This window comes from Bos javanicus, chromosome 29 (assembly GCF_032452875.1).
Source record: "Bos javanicus breed banteng chromosome 29, ARS-OSU_banteng_1.0, whole genome shotgun sequence".
In the NCBI taxonomy this organism is placed as follows: Eukaryota; Metazoa; Chordata; class Mammalia; order Artiodactyla; family Bovidae; genus Bos; species Bos javanicus.
In genome coordinates this window covers 37360295-37374811 of record NC_083896.1, presented here as the reverse complement: position 1 = coordinate 37374811, position 14517 = coordinate 37360295, and the positions used below count along the sequence as shown (strand labels likewise).

The 14517-nt window shown below is 47.8% G+C and overlaps 1 protein-coding gene across 4 annotated transcripts in view; it reads left to right on the top strand.

The window, feature by feature from the left end:
- Nucleotides 1–14517, top strand: part of SNX19 (sorting nexin 19) — a 32717-nt gene that overhangs the window by 8879 nt on the left and 9321 nt on the right. For 3 of the 4 annotated variants that reach the window (XM_061406489.1, XM_061406490.1, XM_061406491.1), the window contains exons 6-8: nt 280–376; nt 861–1041; nt 3738–3867. In XM_061406489.1, the coding sequence (XP_061262473.1) occupies nt 280–376; nt 861–1041; nt 3738–3867 (408 nt within the window). Of the gene's footprint in view, nt 1–279; nt 377–860; nt 1042–3737; nt 3868–6929; nt 12882–14517 lie in introns of those variants that run through there. The other variant, XM_061406492.1, reaches the window with a different exon arrangement.

The following is a 14517-nucleotide window of genomic DNA, read 5'->3' as shown; positions in this document are numbered from 1 at the left end:
GTGGGATACAACTGTGACGGGCAAGTCCTTATTTTACATTAGCAAAAGCCCTTTCACAGGCGCATTGTAAGCATAGCTCAGTGCAAGAGCTGCAGTGTGTGTAAGAATATTGTTTGGGGGATTTCAGAGTGAGGCGTCTCTTGGCAACTCTGACCACCGTAAGCTTCCAAGAATAAGTGTGGACATGCCTGTTTTGAGGTATTAATACTTGGTCAGCCCTTCGTATGGGGATCAAGACCATGAATTACACACTCTTTCTGCTCTTCGTTTCTGTGCCAGATCCAGATTGAGGTTCTCATCCAGTAAAATTGCTCCAGCACTGAATATAACTGAGGCACACGAGAAGGTTCTCTACTGTCTCCAGGACAGCGGTGTGGTGAGAATCCCTAGAGAATTCTTGGGATCATCAGTTAGGAGGTCAGTCCTGCCATTATAGGCAGTTGGGATGTTCTCCAGAATCAGAAAGGTCTTTGGTGCCTTCCTAAAGGACTCAACCGACATCTGGGTCTCTGGTTTTTATTCTAGGAGTATTTTCTCAGACTGGTTTGGAATTCCTATGAGTTCTGGGCTGGCCAGTTGGCTTCTCAAGGGTGGTGGGCTTCTCAAGGGTAGTAGCCTTGGGATAATAGGTGATAGAATGAGAAAGCCAGCTCCTAGAAGGAAACACGATTTTTGTAGCAAACGAGACTACAGAGGCATTGTTCTCCTTGCAGTTTAGGTTAAAACAGGCACCTTTTCCTTAAGTGGTCACAGGGTCAGTGGGGTCCTCTACTCGAGACACGTGCAGGGAAGCAACGGGAGCCATAGGTGCCCCCACTCCCTGCACCCTGCCTGTGATACAGCCCCTGCTCTCTCCTCAGGAGTCAGAGACCCTCTCCGTGTCTGGGATGGAATCCTTTATTGAAAAACAGGCAAAGTTACTAGAAGTGCAGCCAGCAGATGCTCCCGGAAGAGATTCTGAACAGACTGCTGAGGGGTGTGTGGACGGTCGTGTGTCAGATGCTGCTGCTCCAGCCCAAGGCCTCAGCAGCAGTGATCCAGGTGAGTGACAGCGGAGAGCCCGGTGTGTCCACTGGATTGTGACCGTTGGGTGGCTCTGTCAGGTGCCAGGGTACAGAATGGCACAGTCCCAGGGCTGAGTGGATCAGAAGAACTCGGGGCATAAGCAGGGCGTCCAGTCCAGCAAGATAAGGTCCATGCTTTTATTAATAGTAGTGTGATTATTTCAGTTGTTCCTAATGTACATTGGCATTATCTTTGGATTGCTCCCTTCGTTTAGAAACTGTCTTCTCTGGTGTCTGTGGTGCCACTTTCTGGTCTTCCTGTCTCTCTTGTGGTCCCTCCTCTGTCCCTTCTGTTGGCTCCTCAGCCGTCCAGAGCTTCATTCTGTCCCTACTCTGCGCACTTGTCCTGTGAGCTCCTCTGTTGATCGGTGTCAACCCTAACGTGTGCTGATGATGCCTTAGTCCTGGAGGTGTGTTTCCACTTGCCTCCCGAAAGTCTCCACCTCGGTGTACTGTATGCTCAGTCTCTCAGTCGTGTCCGACTCTTTGCAACACCATAGACTGTAGCCTGCCAGGCTCCTCTGTCCATGGGATTTCCCAGGCAGGAATACTGGAATGGGCTTGCCATTTCCTACTCCAGGGGAATCTTCCTGACCCAGGGATTGAACCCACATCTCGTGTGTCTCCTGCATTGGCAGTTGGATTCTTTACCACTACTGCCTCCTGGGAAGCCCAGATGTACTGCAGGGCAGCTGAAATACAGCATGCACAAAATGGAATTTCTCTTTTCCTCTGGATCTTTTCCTTCGGTTGTGTTTACTGCCGTGGCCAACAATGCCGCCTGGTTACCAGGGTGGAGCAGAGGGAGACGAGGTAAGGCCGCTGCTCTGTCTTCAGGAGCTTGAGGCAGAGCAGTTGTGCTTCCTGGAGGTGCGGTGTTCTCTGCAGAGGGAGAATTAGGAGGCCTGGATACTGGTAGATTTGCTGTGCCAGAACTTATAAGAACAAAGTCTTTCAAATCCTGCCAAACAAAGGCTTCCCTTGCAAATAAAAGATCACAAAATCCTGGGCCCAGAAGAGGAAAAAAGGCTGACTTCACTATTGTTCAGGCACCCACAGTCAGTCCGCACTGTGGACCTCAGTTCAATTCTATGAAAAATGGAGTTTACAACCCCAGCTGTTCACACACTTCTCTCTGGTTAAGTAAATGTGTTATGAGAGCAAAAGCGTCAAGAGAACTATGAGAAATTATAGATAAGATGGGATGGGTAAGATAATATAATTCCAGCCAAAATCAAATCTTTAAACGTTGTGCATTATCTCTCTAAAGAGATCATTTATTCCTGTGCCATTCTTTGAGCCCTGAGAGACTCCACGTGCTCGCACGATAGATAATTTACCACTTTCACCGAGAGGACCTGGGCCCTTGTTGCTTTCACTCATTGTCACTGCTATGCTCCTTGTCGCCACATGGGGGCAGCTCTGCATGTGTGCACGCTAAGTCTCTTCAGTGGTGTCCGACTCTGCAGCCGCATGGACTGCAGCCCGCCAGGCTCCTCTGGCCATGGGATTCTCCAAGCAAGAATACTGGAGTGGGTTGCTCTAGCATGGACTGCAACTCTAGGTAAATGCTAAACCTGCGAAGAAAAGAGAATTGAAGAGGGAGATTGAGGAATGCTATTTTTCCAAGAAACTGAATATCACATTTTGAGCAAATAACCAGAAAGCAGACACATCAACTCCTATGCCCCCTTGAATGACAGAAAGAAAAGGAGAATATGTACTAGATGGGATTAAGAAGAAAGTAAGCTTCAGTTCCAGCACATTTATCCAAGTTTGACGTCGTTCACATTCTGTAAGAACCCTTAAGTGAGCTGTGCTTGGGCACGCTTGCACAGAGAAAACCCACTGGTCCTAGACTAATACAGTTACTGTTGATGATTAATTATAACTTTAATCACAGCTGTAGTACCAGATAGAAGAGGATTTTTTCAGGAACATTCTGTAGTTCTGGGGCAGTCTCCTGGAAGGCAAGTCAGAGGCAATGGGGGACCCCATGAACAGAGTTAGAGAACAGACGCTTCCATCCATAAAATACATCTGTTTTAAAAAGTTCTGCTTAGCGTGAGTATGAGCGTGTTTGTGACCCTTTCCGTCTTTGAAACAGGAAAGAAGTGAGTAATCATCATGGCCTTTTACCAAAAGTGCAGTGTTCTTCCCAGAACCACATGTTATCTCAAAATCAAACTGAGATCTCCTGGATCCTAACCCTCAGCTCTGAGGGAGCTGAGTTGCTTTCAGAGCCACTTGCTTACGGAAAACAAGTCCCACGTCTGCTGGCCGCACATTTCCCTGCTGCCCGCGGAGGCGAGTGGGTGGAAGGGAAAGGCACCGGGCTTTGCCAGTTGCAGTTAGTCACCAGTTGTGAGCACTTACTTGGAGCAAAATGTGTTCAGCTGCCTAGGGGAAACACAGAAGAACCAGAAGGAAAGTAGGCAAAATAGTTATCTATAATAAAAAATTACTCAGTGACTTAGGAACATAAATTGTAAAGAAAGACAGAACGTGCCACTGAACTTTGTAGAGATGCAGTAAACATCTCTTGACTTGACTACAGATAGATTACACAAATGTGAGATGCTTGACATAAAGGTAGAGCAGACCCAGGGCCCTGAAACGTGTCCTCGAGTGCGGGTCTCTTCTGGGTTACTCCAGATGGCCTTTCATCCCCAGGAACAGAGACCGAGTTGGCTGACACAGCCCTGGACCTGCTTGTCTTGCTGCTCATGGAACAGTGGCGATGGCTGTGTACAGAGAGTGTGCAGAAAGTTCTTCATCTTGTCTTTGGGACCCTAATCCAGAGGTAAGCCTGCTGGGTGCCCCTTCAGGTTAGAGTCTCAGGTTAGACGGAGGTTGGAGGTGGTTCCTGATTTCTGCCCTCGAGAGGGAAAGCGTAGAGTCCAGGAGACCTGCAGCCAAAAGAGAAGAGAGAACCTGTGTCCAGGGCTGCGGGGTGACGAGCTGCAGAGCATCACGTGGTTGTCTGAGGTGTGGACAGGCCTGCTCCTGCAGGACCCCTGGCATCACCCCTGAATTCAGGCACTGAGCTGAGCTCCTCCTCCGCTAGGGTCCGTTCTCCCCCAGTTTACCCCCAGGCCCTGTACCTCTCACTTTAGTGGACGTGTCTCTTCACCAACAGTGTATAGTCACCGTGACTACCAACAACGAGGAAGAAAAGAGAAAACTATCGTGTGCTCTCCTAGTAAAGACTAGTTTCTCCAGGAGGGGCGGACATGGTCACAGCTGAAGAAGCACTGACGCATGGTGGTGGGGAATAGGATACTGAGATTTAAAACTTGGATTGTATAATTCCAGCACCAGTTGAATTTCCTGAAAAACTGGTACGCAGATGGAGTTTCTAGTGCTGGCTTTCTAACCATGAAACTGATGCAAGCTTTGCTCAGCTGCAGGAGTCCAGGAACCCTGCCTCTGAACCAGGCAGACACACACAATGCTTGAGCTGTGGCCGCTCATGCTTTGACCTCTCCCGTGTGAGACATCCTGGCAGATCCCAAAGTCAGGAGCCAAATCCTGAACCCTTCTGTTAGCGTGTGACTCATGCTAATAGGTCACTCTGAAATTAACAGTTTTATTAAAAAAAAAAAGAATTATGTATCTATTCTACAATAAGTAGGAAATCTATTAACATTAACTTTCCTACTGGGCAACTGTCTTGGTCATTTTCCTTTATTCATTGAGAAAATATTAAGGTCTGGTCGTTAGTGAACAAAACAGACACGGTCCCTCCTTTCACGTATTTTATGGTTTAATGAGGGTGAGAACGGAGGGCCTTATCCATGTTCACCAAGTGAGTGCTTGGTGGAGGCGCAGCCCCCCCGGGTGTTCCATAGCCGCATGCTTATCCACCGCAGCATACTGCTGCTCCGCTGTGTGTCGTCGCTCTGAGCTCTGGAACCATCGTGGTGTCTGTCTGCAGGTGTCTGGGTGCATAGAAAGTGTTCCAGTAAATGTTGGGTCTTCGTACTTGCGATTCAGAAGAAGGGAAGGATAAGAAGTGGATTCTGTGTCTGATTCCTCCAGCTTGTGGCCCCAAGTTCCCTCCCAGTTCAGGGTGCCCCACCCAGGTCAGTCTTCAGCTGCAGCTTCCACTACTCCTATTACTCTCTGCTCTCTGAACCACACAGAACCCGTCCTGCTCAGCAATACGACCTTGTGAGGCCTTCCCAGGTGATTTTGTGCCCATGACCAGAGCGTCCGTGTGTCTGACAGCAGGAGGCAGCCCCCAGGCCCCCTGCAGTACAGGTTCTGTCGCGGGGCGGCAGTGTTCTCCAGGCACTCCTGCTTCCCCGCGTGCAGAGCTTCTGGAGTCAGGGCTGCCCTTCCTCACGAGAAGAGCTTGCAGTCAGGCTCAGTTCCTCCCCTGTCCACCCCCGTGCCCCTTGCACGGGAACCACACCTCGGGTTAGCTGGGGGGATGGCTGGCTGGTGAATGTGGCTTATGCCCTAAACATCAGAGAGAGAGCTTGTGCCTGAATCCCCCTTGAGCTGCTTCTCTTTCCACTTAAAAAAAAAAAAATGGATGACACCTTTTGTTGTTGTTAAAAGGGAAAAAATTTTGAATGTGTTAGTGAATTTGAATGAAGGCAAAGTGAGGATTGCAAAAGAACAGAGTTTTGTGTCTAGGTACTTCCAGACAGCTCTCCATGACTGTGGTCTGTTAACCTCTGTTCGCCCTAGATGTTTTCAGGTGATGGCATTTTGTACTTGTTGACTTGCCTCATATCTCTTCCTGTCAGAACTTTATTCTTAAGACCATTTAGTTTTGTATGAGCTGCAGCAGAAATAGGAACCCAGCTGTTGACACCTTCCTCGCCCTGGGCCTCTACAAACTAGAGTTAAAAGAAGAGCCTCATCTTCCTCTGTTCACAGTCTTTCATCTTCTCGATAAAGCATTATTCCCAGCTTTTTAATGGTACACTTGACCTTCTTCTCAAGTATCTTGTGCTGGGTCACATTGTTCTCGAAGCTTCCTTAAGACAGCAGTCAGGAGGTCATGGAGAAGGAATCTCTCCCAGCGCCCCCTCCAGAGACTCAGAGGACCTGATGCCTGTGGCCCATGGTCTCTACCAGCAAGCTCTGAGTGCCGGCTCCCCAAGGAAGAGACAGGGCTTATTTCAGGTTCAGAGTGTAGACGTTGATGGTCTTACTAGCTTCAGGATCCACCATCCAGCCAACATCTGTAGAGAGCTGACTTTGTGCAGACACTGCCAACATCATTTAATCCCCTCAGAAGCCCTGTGAAAGAGGCCTTATAATCCCTACTTTAAAGGTGAGGCAGCTAAGGCTTGCAAAGAATCATGATTGTTCAGTCAAGATCACAGAGCTAGTAAGTATGTACAGGCTGTTCAAACCCAGGTTTGTCTGATGTTCAGCTGCAGGATCAGACGTTTGCCCTGTGACTTGAAAAGATAAAAGCCAGCCCCCAAGTCTTTGACTCAGAGCAGTCCATATTCCCCAGGAGGAGACTGCCAGTCAGCTTGTAAGATGAAAACTGCATTTGAATGTGCACCCACTCACATACGACACAGAATCCCCTGCGGCACACCAAAGCCAGTCTGTGTCACTTGTCCCCTGGACAGCTTGCGTTTTTATTTTTAAAGAGGCCGGCGCAGCGCTGCATTCCTGGGCTCTCTTTGCTTTGGTAAGCACATACTCTGGAATGTGATACCTCCCCAAAGCTGCAGCACCCCTTCCACCTGTCCTCACTACCCTCAGAGAGGTGTGGTTGGTCCCCGCCGGGTCAGGGTGGACCTCTCCCAGGCTGTCCCCAGGACTGAGGCCCAGGAGGCAGCATAGTTGCTCACTCTCTGAAACCGCACGCCGATGAGCTGCATCCTTTTGCAGAGCACCTGGATTCTCTAAGTTCTAAAGCGAAGGAGAGTCGATGTTGATGCCACGAGTACCTGCCACAACTTTTCTGGTTGACCTGGACGCACTGCCATCATGGACGGTGTCTAAAGTTAGACGCTTCTCCTTTTAAAAATGTCATCATTGTCCAACCTCCAGCATTATCATCTCCAAGAAGACAAGTTCATTTCTTCTGCTTCCAGCTTTCTGTATTCTCCTTGATCCCTCTAAAGACCCATATACGTAACTGCCTAGGATGCCAGGGACTGCTCCCAGGTCCAAAGCATGCATACTGTCACTTTTTCCCTCTCTTGCACATATTTAGTCTTCACGCCACCCTCCCCCCACACCCCCGCCCAATCCCTCTGTCCCTGGCCTGCGAGGGAAAAGAGTAAATTCAACCTCATGACCCCTCCTTCCAAGCCAAGGTTGGAAGAGTTTGAGCCAACTGCGTAAATCTCCCTTGATTGTTGATACTGTGGAGAGAGTGGGGGAAGGGAGCTGGGGAGAAGTTAGATGCCCAAAAAAGGCATTGTTAAGTCAAAGGCAAGTCTGCACGCATGCGCGCCTGACCTCGTGTGTCAGCTTCTGTGCTGGGAACATCCAATTATGTAAGAGGGAGTGCTCCTTATTTGGAGTTAGAGTCAAAAGGAGGGGAGAGGGGTGGGGAAGCAGTCTAAGCCAAGGCGTGAATCCAGCTTTTGCAGACCACTCATTCAGAAAGCAGGAGAAGCTGACAGTGTCTCTGAGTGCGTCAGACTCAGGTTTAGGGACTGGAACACTCAGACGCTGGGTGGGAGGGAGGGAGAGAGAGGAGAGACAACTGTGCTCCATTGACGGGAGAAGGTGTGGGGCAGGAGCATCCAGCCACGGTCAAGGGTGAGATTATTCTGGAGTCCTGATGTAGAGCGAAGGAATGAGAAGAAGCTGGCCCAGATCCCCGCCTGGGTGCCCAGAGCAAAGCCATGATAAAAATACAAGCCAGGCTAGCAGGAGAGTACACGAGGGCCACCTCCCGTGGCCCTGCCCTCCCCATGGCCCCAGAGATGGCAGCAGACACATTCCTGGTGTCTGTGTCTGCGTCAGGGTTTCTTAAAGAGTGTGACTGAATGAGTGAGTGAGTGAGCGAATGAGCATGTGTGTGTATTGAGGGCACGTGGGAACAGCAGTGTGGCAGAAGGGTGGGAAGAAAAGAAAGTTGTGTGACCTGTGGATGTAGGCGAGTAGAAAAGTACAGGAAGTCAGGAAGTAGATAGAGAAGAAGAAGAAAAAGAATATGTCGGGTTATGTTGTGGAGCATGCTGTGGGTCCAGGAGAAAATTCAGTGGCAAGCTCCGAACCCTGCACCAGGGCATGGAATTGTCTTCCGAGGGGAGAGGTCTCTACGAGTCATCTCCCAGGGAGGTTCAGGAGAAGGCGTATGGGTGGCGTATGCGCCCGTTGGAGAGGGCGGTGCTGGCAGCGGCAGTTACAAGTTGGATGACCAAGAATTCTCTTGTCATCCATTCTCTCTGGTCACTCCACAACTTCAAGTGTTCTCTGAGTGTAATCTGTTCAGGGGCCTGTTTCCCGGTGGGCCTCTCTAAATAGCAGATAGATAAACGGTCTTCCTGACGTTGATTATGTCTAACGGGCAGCTCCAGGCCCACCACTGAAAGGGCATGAGCAGCTGCAACCAAAAAGGAACTGACATTGACTAAATACTACATCAGGTAAGCAGGCGTGGATTTTATATACTAAGGAGCAATTCAGTTCTCTGAGGTAGACGTGTATTTTTTAAGTGAGCAAAGTGTTATTTAGATTAAGTAACCTTCTCAGAATTATAATAAGGGCCACACCCAGGATTCCACCCAAGTCACCCTGGCCTTCAAGCCCATCCCCTTCCCGCCACCGCCTGCGGCCTCCCCACTGAGCAAGCTTCCCCGTGAGGCAGTGGCCACAGGACTGACCTCACCTGAAAGTGCCATGTCCTACTTCTGTCCAAGAGACACACATATTTGATGGTAGCATATAAATTCATTTCCATCCGTGTTTTATTCTTAAACACTCCTGGATCAGAAATTATGTAGTCTCCCTTTAGTATCTCTGTTCTACGTCCTATTCCCAGTCAGAAAAAGGTTATCATAGTTCTGATTCAGAGTTTCTCAAGACACAGATGCTGGGTTTTTTCCTTTGCTCCATAAATTTCTCTTTCAGTTCAGCTCTGGTGCCTTGTGTTGCCTTACACCTGACCTCTTTCTGTGCACAGCTTCTATTGAAAAATGCGTTTGTTTGCAAGAGCTACAAAATGATCTCAAACCAAGTCTAGTTTTCCTGTCTGATTACATCCTTGCCCCTGCTAGTTCCAGCGCTGGCCTGGCTTTTAGGGGCTGACGTCTGTGTTCTGCGGCAGTGGCTTTGCTCAGGTTGTATCTTGCTTCCTTAGGGAGAGGAACACTACTTGTCCCCCGCCTTTTCCACTAGACCTTGAAAAGGGGGAGCTCTGACTTCGTAGACTGGATCAGGATAGGCTTCATTGTCTCCAGTTATATGAGCGCCCTCCCTGCCGTATTTCTTAGGCGTCTCTTATTCTACCCATCATAGGACCAAAGCACCCAGCCTTTCCTGTTGTGTGCTGAGAGTTTCTGCCTGAATCCGTCCTTACGGTTGTAACAGCTCAGTGTGCGTTTGCACTTCCGTGTGTGGGATACGCTCTTACAGTCTCGTACACTCACAGGTGCAGAATTGGCAGCAGTTAAAACCAGAGCATCATGACATATGTAAGCATCACAACCTTTTTTCCAAGTCAAATTATTGCCATCTCTTGCCTATCTATAACTACAAAGAGGAGCCTGACACAGGTTTTAGGACAGGTTCAGACTGCAAGCATCTGGTGGGCAGGCACTCGTCTCGCTCACCATCCTGCTGTAGGCATTTAGCTGTGTACATGGAGGGTGCTTCGTAAGTTTTTGTCAAATGAATGAACATCACTTGCCCTTCTGGTTGAATCGGTCTCTCTTCTCATCACTAGTGAGAATCTTGGGAGTTCCCCAGCACTGCTGGGATGAGAAACACAGATGTAAGAGAAACCCCCTTGCCTGCCTCCCCCACAGCTCTTTAGTTGGGCAGCTGCTCCCCATCCCCCAGAGTCATGGCTGGGCCTCGGGCTATCTCCCACCCCAGCGGCCTTCTCTTTCTTCTCCAGAGGAACGAAGTGCCCTCTGCCATCATGGGCCTCCTGCCTAAGCTTGGACCTTCTGGAAGCTTCTCCTGCTGCTTTGCCTTCTCAGCCTCTGTCCTTCCATGTGTGAAACTAAGGATATGGGCTTTGAAGTCACACAGATCTGAATTCACATCTTCCCTTGAGGCTTGCTGTCTCTGACTCACCTTTGCTTCAGTTACTCTGAGTGGGAGTAACAGTGCCTTGCTCGTGAACTGATGAAGACTTTCGTTGCATGCCTGCCATCCGGTGGCATCAGTAAATGTGAGTTCTTGTCCGTCTCTACAAGCCCCACGTCCTGTTTCCTTGGGGACTCTTGTTCCCTAGGGCGGTCACACATTTGCTGTAGGATAGAGAATCTGTTTACATTGCGATGGTTTTTTGGTGAGGTGTTTGTAGTGAGCTCGCTTTGTGATCTCTTAGGAGCAAACACCCTGTGAGACACATGGCCTTTTCTGCATCCTTCAAATTAGGGTGTCTTCCTCCGTTTTAGCTGTCTATGAACTCTGTCCTGTTCTCACATTCCTACTTAACATCTCCCCAAGTCGTATCCAGTGTTTCAGAACCAGGGAACTACCTTTTAACCCAGGTACTCCCAACACTTTACTTTCTAGGAAACTAACTTTATTTAGTTCTTGTTGTGGTGACTTCTTTATGAATAATTTTTGAAAAGTCTTTGTGAGATTTGACACTATGTCGACTTGCTGACTGCTAGCTCTTCAGGCCTTTTCTCCATCAAGGTCCTTTCAGCCTAAGAAAATAAATAACCCATAAAAATCCATTAGAAATACTGAACAGTGTAAGGTCAAAGAACACAGTATAGACCATAAACACAGTTTTAAAAAGTCATAAGGATTCTTGAGGGTAATTGTTAGGTAGGGTTTAGAGAGGAAAGTTTTTAATAAAGTTAGACCTTGCAAGACAAATCCCTTAGAATGGTTTAGGGTAAAGAATGTTCCAGACACTGGAACATTTTTAAAGAGGGAAACGGACATTATTTCTACTTTTAATAGTTGCCTTTAAACATGTTTTGCGTATTTTCAGCCAGCCCCTTTCTGAGTGTGTGTGTGTATGTGTATGTGTGTGTGTGAGTGTGAGTGTAGAGAGTATGGAAAGCCTGCTGGACTCCTACTGCTTGGGGCAGTTAGGTGTGAATTCTCCATCTGGACTCCAGGTGGCACCACAGGATAAACAATCCCTGTTTGCAAGGCTTGGAGGGAGCTGCAGTTGTAGTCGTCACCCTGGTAGGGGTAGTGATGCAGCGTTTGCTGTCTCGCCCCATGGCCCGGAGGTGGCTTATGCGCCCTTTCCTTTGTGCCCCTGACTCTGTCAGCCAGCTTCTTTCTTCCTTCACCCCCGCCCCTTCAGGTGGTTCACTGTTCTGACACATCCCTGAGCCCGCCAGGAGAGTCAGTCTTACAGAGGGGAAACTAAAGCATGAAATGCAGAGCTCACGCCTTAGCCCCTTCGTTTAGTTCCCTAGACCTGGTAGAGCTTTGTAAGAGGATCCAGAGAACCCTTTCTCTGACACACGCACAAACACATAAGCACTTTCACGTTTTCTCCTTTGATCTCAGCAGCTTTGTACAGAAGGCAGGGCCAGAGTCAGTCCGTTAAGAAGAATTCAGAGCTCGGTTCTTTCCGCTTCTCTGTGGCCCAGCCAGCCTCCAGCCTGCGCGGCTCTGCAGTGTTGCTGTCACTGGCTGCAGTGCACTGCGGGAAGCCTCGTGGCTCTTCTGGCCACTGGGCTTTGCTTCCCCGGAAGGGTATGGATCAGTTTTATGTGTGGTATTGGGGTGGACACTCTGATGGCCTCTTCCAGACAGGAGACTCTGGACTAGGAGAGATTCCAAGAAACATGGAGGGAGTAACTTACTGTGCAGAACGTGTCATGCTGTTGCTCTTACTGGGGCCACATGAAAAACAGGCAGGTATCAAAAATGTGTGGCTGATTTTTCTGTTAGCCCTGATCTCAGAGCTGGTTTATGGTGCATTGATGACAGCCTAGTGTGAGGCTGAGAACAGTTGTCCTGAAGGCCTTCAGAGGGACATAGGTTTGTGTAATCACCTTTGAAACTGGAATCCTGAGTGTCATGATGCTCGGTCTAGAACAGATTTCTAAAGATCTCCATATGCGATCAGACTCTCTTTATCCCATGAGCACAGAGCCCCCAAGAGACTCCTTGTTCCATATTTTTTGAAAGGTAGCGAGACCTTTGCTGTTGGCCATTTTTTACCCAAATATCCTGCTACGTTATTCTCACTAGCTTCAAGTGATGAGTTGGATTCAGATCAATGCTGTTCCATCCATCGGGGGCACTTCCCAAAATACACACATGACTCACAGTCCTCAAAACCCTTTTGCTTCCGTTTGACTTTCCGCCTCTTCTCTCCTCTGGGCCTATTTGCCAGGAAAACTGACAAAAACCTAGACTGCTGGCAGCTGTCTGTCTTTTCTAGGATTTATGGAGCGTGGCTGGCCCCCTTCTTTGCCCTCCACCTCTCTTTTCTTGCAGTGAGTGCAGAACCAGGTGTGATTGTGTGGGTTCTTCATGGTGAGTTCTGAGTTCTAGCACAGCTGACTTATTACCCAGTATTCTTCATTTAATATCCACCCTACAGCTGCTGTATTGGCACACAGCTTAATTTTAATATTAGCCTGAATAGAAAGTTCTTAGGAAGATAAATCTGCCAAACATTTATGTAGATGCATATAAAATGCCAAATACAAAGGATTTCTAAATTGTCTACCTTTATTGTTGTCCTCCATCAGCACAAATAACTAAGAGCTCCATATGGTTTTGCTGCTTTGAGTACTGGGACGTTTGCCTTCTGCACAGCTTAGTGTGAGCTGTGTGCCTTGCATTAAGGCCAGTGTTTGTCCCACTTACAGCAGTGATTCACTTAGTAACTAATACTTATTGATCACCTACTATGTGCCAGACGCTGAGTTAAATGATCAAAATTTAAAAGACCACTGGTTCCTACCCTAGGAAGTTTAATATCCAGTCAGAGATGCAATCTTATAAATAAGGAATTACAGTTTAAAGTTATGACTTTAAAAACAGCTCTTCATGATTAAGAGAAGGGACTAAGTAAATTATGAGAAATCCAGGGAGGGTTTATAGAGGAGATGACCTCTGAGATAGGATTTAAAGGATGAAGGGAAATTGAGAGCTGGCGTTGGAGAACAGAGCGTTGAAGGCAGAGCAGTGAAGCAAGACAGCGCATGTGTGGAACTCAGAGAAGTCTGGGGCGGTTGGGATGTACGATGTGTAGCCACATAGCCAGAGATTCCACTGCAGAACTCAGTAGGCACTGACCCATACAGAGCCCTGTCGCTATTCAGAGAGCATAGGATTCACCTCTATTCATTAGCAAAACATGTACAGAATTAAACACAAGATGACATGATCAACTTAGTAACTTAGAAAAATCATTTACATAGTGCTGTCAAGGATTAATTGAAGAAAGCAATGTTCAAACCGGGGAGACAAATTGGGAAAGGGGTGATGAGGACCTAAGCAAAGATCGGTGCTGCAGAGATCATAAAGGGTGATGAATTCATGGGGTCCTGAGTACTGAGGAGGTCGGCTGGACCGGTTTTAGTAACTGTTTCAGTAATTAGGTGATGTTGCAGGGGGCAAGTGGGCTAGGGTTGGAGAAGAGGCAAAATCAAGAATGACTCTGGTTCTCCCTTGTGGATTGAGAAGCAATGCTAGCAGATGGCATAGTAGCCTTCCAAATAATATATCTGACTTGTGATTCTGAAAGTTCCTTGTTGCTTATTAAGTCAGTGGATTATTACCTACTTTTGTGTGACGCTAGATGATGACACATGAGGAAGCATGGACTGTATCTCTAATAAGTTTCAGATTTCAAATAGAAAACTTAAGGACCTCAAGGCCTAGATTTCTATCCTTTCTTCTACCTGTAAGCTCTGTCTTTGGAAGAAAGAGGAAGGTATGGATTGAACAGTTAACTGTGTAGCTAGAACAGAGGGAAGGTTTGTAAACTTCCTTACTCTGGCACATGATGCCCACGTGGTGGACTCCTAACTGCAACTGCAGTGAGAACATAACTCGAGGACCACAGGAAGGGCTTACTTGGCAGGACATCCATCGACTCAGTGAAGAAGAAAAAGCTGCAAAGAAAACTGAGGTAAAACTAAAACTGAATAGAATGGGAAATAGCTCACAGAAAGGAAAGTAGACGGAAGTGAACTAGAATTCACAGAAGAACATAACAGAGAATCCGTCTTATATACCACAATAACAAAGGGACTTAAAGTTTATCATGGAGCATTTTGGAATAAGGTTGATTCATTCAGTATATGTTTGATTATGTGAACTGTCCTAGTCCAGTAAATGCTGAGGAAGACACCAA